The sequence below is a fragment of the Sapajus apella genome, unplaced genomic scaffold (genome assembly GCF_009761245.1).
Source record: "Sapajus apella isolate SASKATOON/1434 unplaced genomic scaffold, GSC_monkey_1.0 scaffold65, whole genome shotgun sequence".
Lineage (NCBI taxonomy): Eukaryota > Metazoa > Chordata > Mammalia > Primates > Cebidae > Sapajus > Sapajus apella.
Window position 1 is genome coordinate 4,994,513 of NW_022437005.1, and position 7,790 is coordinate 5,002,302.

The 7,790-nt window shown below is 44.2% G+C and overlaps 1 protein-coding gene across 2 annotated transcripts in view; it reads left to right on the plus strand.

The window, feature by feature from the left end:
* The window catches only part of KAT14 (lysine acetyltransferase 14), a 42,929-nt gene extending 40,531 nt beyond the window's left edge, over nt 1-2,398 (plus strand). For both annotated transcript variants that reach the window (XM_032248079.1, XM_032248080.1), the window contains exon 10: nt 1,642-2,398. In XM_032248079.1, coding sequence (XP_032103970.1) covers nt 1,642-1,815 — 174 coding nt within the window. In that variant the 3' untranslated portion in view covers nt 1,816-2,398. The remainder of the gene's footprint in view (nt 1-1,641) is intronic.
* The last annotated feature ends 5,392 nt before the right edge of the window (nt 2,399-7,790 follow it).

Sequence of the window (7,790 nt, forward strand, 5' to 3'; positions counted from 1 at the left end):
CCTCAGCCTCCCAAAGTGCTGGGATTACAGGCTTGAGCCACCGTGCCCGGCTATCCCTTAGAATTTTTTTAAGTCAACTTTTACTTAGAAACCATTTGGTATGGAGGATTATATGTTACGCAGGCAAGATTCCTTTTAAAGTGAAGATGAAGATGATAAAAGTTGTTTCTCCAGTTTTTTTTGTTTCTCCATTTTTTAATGAAACTTGCTTAATAATTCCCAAATGTTGGCAGGAACCTTGAGAACCATTTTCCTAGAAATTGTTTTCTTCTCTCCTTAGGCAGTGACTATGTAAATCACCGACTGAGTAATTAATATGTGCTACTTTGTGGTGGTGTTTCTCTCTTGAGAATTTCTCAGTTATTTATACAACACTCCCTTTCTCTGCCCCATCCGACCCAGGAATTGATCTCTCAGTATGCATCTTTTTAACCTAGGGAGCACTTAGAGGATTTGCTGCCTTATCTATCACTGGTAAGGGTGTGAAGACAAGACAGGAATAGTAGTGTGTGTGTTGGGGGGTGCGGGTGAGAGCTGGCACAGAGTCAGTCCCTGCTGAGTGTTGGTGAGGCCAGTGGAGGAGTGCTTCATCTTTGCAGGTGGGCACCTCTCCCCAGCCAGACCATACACCTGAGAGCCCAAACATAGGCAGCACACAGTCGCTAGTACTCAGTGATGGCCACGGTGAGATCACATGTACTTGCAATCCAGCAAACACTAACATGACCCCACAAAATTTGCTTTAAAAACTCACAAAATGCTCTTGTCCCTGGCGTACTAGTAAGTGCTCTCTTGTTCTAAAAATACCTATTGATACACATGGAAGTTAAGCAGAGAAAGCAAGTAGCTATCAGATGACCCTCAACAGAGGAGTTCTTAGAGGCCTGAGAGAACCATGGGTTATAAATCTCAATGATTGTATCAACTTCAGTAGGTTCTTAAATTCTGTGACCTTTAGGACACCTTACCCTCTGTAGCTGATTAAAGAATCAAAGGACTTGCCTTGTGTGGATAGAATGATTGTTACTCTTTTCCCCTAAGATTAGGTCAAAGCTGAATGTAGAAATCTCAGTTCTAAAAAGCTAATTCTGTCAGTTTTGGAGATGGAAGGTGGACTTTAGGATTCAGAAGGTCTATGCTTCAGAGGGCCCCAGGTTTTATAATTACAGTCTTGATATTTCATGTTTGTGCATGTAATTTAGCAGGTCTAGTAAAAGAATTTTTACAGGTTTTGAGGAGGTACAAGATAACATCTAGTTTTAAAAAGCAAAACTTATTTTGTTCTGTATTTATTCAAGGTTATCATAGTGTTGGGTATTGAAATGTTTGACATATTTAAAGGTAATTGAGTTATAAATAATAAAGTTCACAATAATTATATCCCCATTGACCCTTTGCTTCAAAGAAAAATTTTTAAATGCCCAGAATACTATCAGTTTCCTTTGTCTTGTGAATGTTTTGATCAGCAGCAAAATGTCATTCTGTTTCCAGCTGTTGCTAGGTGTTACAATGTCTCGGCCCCAGTCTCTGATTTCTCTGGTTTCCATAACTAACTGCCTACACTTAAAAGTGCTTCTTCACCTACTCATTTTCCCTCAGGCTTTTCCATTTTTATCTTGTATTTTTCCACTCTTTTGGCAGACCTGCATGGGCAAGGACGTAACGCTTCACGTCTCAGCAAGCAACCCCGCTATGTTACTGTATCAGAAGTTTGGATTCAAGACTGAAGAATATGTATTAGATTTCTATGATAAATATTACCCATTGGAGAGCACAGAGTGTAAACACGCATTTTTTCTGAGGCTCCGGCGCTGATGTGAATACAGCTTCCCACAGAGAAATGCATGCATTATTGGAGAACAGGTCTTTGTGAAGACCCAAAGGCAGTGATTGATTTCACAGGGAGCTCTAGTCTTCTCTGTGGTTACATGGTCCTTCAAACCTCCCAACCAAAGTGAGAAAAGTGGCATGCAGTGAAATACAGTGAGCAGCCCTTTAGCAAAATCACCCTCCAGTCCTTCCTGGAGACGCCTTCAGACAGCATCTCAGACTTCACAGTTAAATGAACAATGTTGTGGTCCTCCATCCGCCTGACAGCTTGTAATAGTGAAACCACCTAACCTGATGCTCTTGGAGAGAGATTACCTGTCTGTCCTAACCTAAAGAATGAGAAAATGTGGGTAGCTATTAAAGATTCATGCAGTCCCCAAAGGCACTGTCGTGACATGGGATGATGAGAGATTATGAGGTGATTTCATAAAAGGAATCCAACCCTGTGCCCGGCCATTGATGTATTGTCATTGAATCCAGGAGGATTTCTAGGGCACTGAAGTTTTGTTGTTTCTTTTGCTGACTTTGGTTACAGTCAGAAAAAATAAACTAGTTGTTTGTGTCTACATGTTCTACCTGTTCTACCTGTTAGCATCTTCCTGCAGGGACTTTGGCCCATGGCGTGGGAGGTTGGTTTGGGATTGGGGTTGTTGGGCAGCCTGCCATTCACCTGGCCTATCCTGGCCCTTCTCATGCCCAAGACAGTTGTTTCCTAGGAGTGGAGGTGTGGGTGATACAAGTAGAACCCTCTGTAGATGTACCCTGTATGGTCTGCAGGACTGGATTGTTGGTTGTGTTTGTGGCTGTTGGAGATAGACTGTCCATCAGGTTGTTTGTGATCCAACGAGAACATTTCCAAAGGTATCAGATGTTCTCAAATAAAAAGCTTTCTTTGCACAACCCATGACCAGAGCTTCAATCTAGTCAGTTTGCTTTCAGACCCTCTTAATTAAGATCAGTGGTTCTTAACATTTTGGGATATGGATCACTTTGAGAATCCAGAGAAAGCTGAATACTCTCTAGAAAACTGTCATGCACATTTAAAATTTTGCATCAGGGATCTGTCAACCACAAGTTAAGAACATGTGTTCTAAAAGCTGTACTTGGAGCCAGCTCAAATTCCTTTGTGTGAGAGAGAATGTGTTGAGCTCCCACATTAAGACAATCTGGAAGCTCTTTAGTCACCTGAGGAAACGGTTGAGGCGCCATTTCATTTGTGAGAGGAACTGTAGCAGCACTGTCTCATTTCTTTCTTTCTTTTTTTTTTTTTTTTTTTTTGAGACGGAGTTTCGCTCTTGTTACCCATGCTGGAGTGCAATGGCGCGATCTCGGCTCACCGCAACCTCCGCCTCCCGGGTTCAGGCAATTCTCCTGCCCCAACCTCCTGAGTCGCTGGGATTACAGGCATGCGCCACCATGCCCAGCTAATTTTTTGTAGTTTTAGTAGAGACGGGGTTTCGCCGTGTTGACCAGGATGGTCTCGATCTCTTGACCTCGTGATCCACCCGCCTCGGCCTCCCAAAGTGCTGGGATTACAGGCTTGAGCCACCGCGCCCGGCCTTCTTTCTTTTTTCTTTACCTCCCACCCTGCCTCCCAAGTTCTCCCTCTCTTTGAAAGGTTTTTGTTGACAGAGTGGATTGTAACACCACGAAGTAAAATTGAGGAGACAACATTTCCACATCTGTAAACCAGCTTGCGATTGTTGTATGTGAATGTCAGGCATTTGTTGTTGCAAAGCGAGGGGGCTCAAATTATTGTCTCTGTAACTTCAAGGAGCTCAGGAAAGCTGTGATTGCTGTTACTGACTGTGTCACATTTTTTTAAACTATGAGAAATTTAAAAATAAATCCTTTTCATTTCTTTTTTCTTTATTTTTTACTTTATTTTTTTACATTTTGAGATAGGGTCTCACTCTGTCACCCAGGCTGCAGTGAAGTGTCACTGGTGCAATCTCAGCTCACTACAGCCTCCATCTCCCAGGTTCAAGCCATTTTCCCTCCTCCACCTCCTGAATAGCTGGGACCACAGGAACACGCCACCACGCCTGGCTAATTTTTTTTTTTTTTGGTAGAGATGGGGTTTCACCATGTTTTCCAAGCTGATCTTAAACTCCTGAGCTCAAGTGATCTGCCTGCTTTGGCCTCCCAAAGTGCTGGGATTATAGCCATGAGCCGCAGCACCCAGCCTATGAGAAATTTTAATCATACGCAAAGAGAATGATGCCACAGATCCCATCACCCATATTCAACAATTGTTGAAATTCTGTCTCATTTGCTTCATTTATCCTTTTGTTTTTTTGCTAAAACATCTTAAGGTAAATTCTAGATGATATATAATTTTACCACTGCTTACTCAAATAGGTATTTCTAAAAAATAAGGATATTTTCTTAAATAACCTCAATGTGCATTATCACTCCCCTAACAAAATGAACACGTTTAGAATAATCTAGTAGTCAGCCTGTAGCCACACCTTTCAAATTGTCTCAGAAATTCCTTTTACAGTTGGTTTGTTGGGTCAGCAGCCAAGCAGGGTCCACATAAGTGACTTAACGGTCTTGTCTCCACCGCCTGTTCGTCTAGAGGGCCTCCGCCCCATTACTGCCCTGCCACTGACAACATTGATTGTTCTGTGGCACGTCTCACATGTGGGTTGTCTGTTGCATCCTTGTTGTGTTCTTCATAGGGCAGGACTGCCTGGACAAGGTGGGGAGTGGACCTGTGCTTACCTCTTTAGCTGAGGGTGGGGACAGCTGAATTTCCCTGCCCCGCCCCAGTCCGTGCTTGGGTGCTAGGGCAGGGCCATTTTCCAGGGGTAGGCTTGGTGGCCACTGTGTGTGAGGCAGCCGCTTTCTCTCTGGCCTTTCTCCTGAGCTAGCCCTGTAGCAAACCCTTGGCTAGTCCTCTAGAAGTGAGTCTCCGCAGTGCCAGGCTTGGCGCTGGGTTGCAGAAGAGCCATGTTTTGGTGGATTTACAATAAAAATATACTGTGAAGTTTCAGAATTTCATGTAAGGAGGAAGGCTTGGTTTTTTTCATGCCATGAAAGTGAGAATGAGTTCTGACAAGCTGAAGAACTTAGCCTTCAGTTGTGTATTCCTGACAGAGTCTGGATTGTCTCCTAAGAGGTGGCCTGGGGTAGCCAGGTGGGCCTTCAGGATACTCAGGGTGGTATAGGAATTCTGATTAATTATTGTCCATATTTGCCCAGTCTTTTTCTAGGGAGATTGAGCTCCATTTACAGCAGGATGTTTAAGAACCAGAAACATAATTTTGAACTTTCTAAAGACAGTTAATGTATTTTTCATAAAGTTTCCGTCACCTAAAAGCCACACTGCCTTGGGACTTTTCCTGGAACTGTCTCCTGCAAGCGGCTTGGTGTCTTCACTACAGCCCTGGGAAGAATCATCCAGGTTGACCCCCACGGTGAGGGGTTGTGTTACACAGTATGGTTAAGGATATCCTTCAGGTATCTAACGGCAGAAAGTTGCAGTAAAAACATAATGTACCTCAGTACTGGGAATGGCCAAAGGGTCATGAGGCTCTTCATTAGTACACACCTAACTCACATACTTGTGAGTTCATTAGTACATACTTGACTCTGAGAAATGGTTTACAGTTATTTATGAGAAACAAATTCACAGTCTTAGTGAATGTCATGCTTCAGCTTCCTCATCTGTAAAACCAGGTTGATAAGACCCACCTCACAGATTTGTAGTGACAGGTTACAACAAGGTCAAGAAAACCACTTGTGAAGGACCCGACCCTGAATTCTAAGCCAGGGAGTCTGGTGCCACAGTCTGCAGCCTTCCCTGCTCGGGCTAAGCCTTGGGGAGGGCGCTGGGAGGTGGCAGTGGGGAGTTTAGGGGCTCTGTGTGTCTGGCTCAGTACTGCCCCTAGTGCCCGGAGTGGTGCCCAGCACAGAGCCAGTACTCCACACACTGGATGAAGGAGGGAGATAATGAACTGTGTACCAGGAGTTCAGTGTGATGAGAGGTAATGCCTCAGTAATGCCTCTTGTTTTATTCATTTTTAAATGAATAAAGGCATGGAATCTTTCTGTTTATCACAAATCATAAGTGTTTCTTATTGCACCCAACCCCTTCTCTCTGCCTGGATAGGTAAAGGCAGCTCTTAGCTTCTTAGAACCTTACAACATTATATATAGGTTACCCCATGCCAGAGGAATTTCTACAAAAGTAACCAAATACTGCAGTAAAATTTCAGTTATATGAGCTAAAGGAAAAGACTGATGGCTGCTTAGGTAAGAGGCTGGAAGGTGGACAGTTTGTGTTGTCACAGATGGAATGGCTCCAGGCAAGCCTACGTGTGTAAAGGGCAGCTGAGTCTTTCTCTGTAGCTTTGCTGCTCATATAAGGTGGAATTTTATTGCAGGTGACATCAGAGCATGGATCTGAAAGGCCACTGGCCCAAGCATGATGATGAAGTCACTTAGAAACCCAGGAGACCCAAAAAGCATCCGGTCCAGCAGAGCAGGTCCCAGGTACGTCACATGTGAATCCCCTCAGCCCTTGGGACAGCCAGAGCCCCTAGGGGTTTGTCTCCATTGGGTGTAGTCAGTAATGTGCTGGTAAATGTCTGACCATAGACTGGGGGTTAGGCGGGAAGAGGGGGAGCAGTAAACCAAGCCCTGATTTGTAGTGTTTGCTGATTCCCATGGTAAAATACTATTGCTGTGGCCAATTTTCTATTTCTTTTTCTTTCTTTTTTTTTTTTTTTGAGACAGAGTTTCACTCTTATCGCTCAGCCTGGAGTGCAATGGCAAGATCTCGGCTCACTGCAACCTCTGCCTCCTGGGTTCAAACGATTCTCCTCCTCCTGAGTAGCTAGGATTACAGGCGCCTGCCACCACACCCAGCTAATTTTTGTATTTTTAGTAGGATGGAGTTTCACCATGTAGCCCGACTGGGCTTGAACTCCTTACCTCAGGTGGTCTGCCCACTTCAGCCTCCCAAAGTGCTGGGTTACAGGCCTGAGCCACTGCGACTGGCACCATGGACAATTTTCAAGCTACCAATGTGATGTCACTAAACCCAGAGGCAGAAAGGCATGCACGGTAGCCACTATTATATTGTATTTCGATCACACAGAAAGAGTAGGTGGAAGTTACATCAAGAGCACAGGTAATAGTTACAAGCAGATAATTGTCATGTAGTAAGTTGTTTTGTTTGTGTCTTATAGAGATAGGGTCTTGCGATGTTCGCAAGGGTGGTCTTGAACTCCTAGCCTCAAGCAATCCTCCCACCTCAACCTCACAAAGTGCTAGGATTACAGTCATGAGCCACTGCGCCCAGCTGACATTTAGTAAGTTTTGAGTGTTTATTTTAAATATGATTGATTTAATTGTATATAATTTAACTTTTAATAATGACTTCGGAAAGCTAACCATCAGCTCCTGCATGCAGTCACCTCAGGGCTGGGCAGAATGGGGTCTGATGGCTTGCCTGGTGGCCCCACAAGCAGCAGACGTGAGCAGCTTCTGCAGTTCACCACCTGCTGCCCACAGTGTCAGCCTGGGTAAGGATGGAGCTGCCAAGGAGTTCCTGTGCTGCCAGGAGTAGACAGTGGGGTGGACTAGGAAGGTCAGGGAGGCTTTCTGGAAGCCCTGGGAGGCCCAGCTTGCAGTCTCACACACACTGGATTGTCTGTGGCTTTTGTTCCTTCCAAGCTGGCTGCAGGGAGACCACTCCACTGAACACATTTTATGGCTGAGAGCAGTGGTCCCCAAATTTTTTGGCACCAGAGACCAGTTTTGTGGAAGACAATTTTTCCATGGATTGGAATTGGTGGGGGGAATGGTTTCAGGATGATTCAAACACATTATATTTATTGTGCACTGTATTTCTATTATTATTACATTGTAAAATATAATGAAATAATTACACAAGTCACCAAAATGTAGAATCAGTGGGAACCCTAAGCTTGCTTTTTGCAGCTAGATGG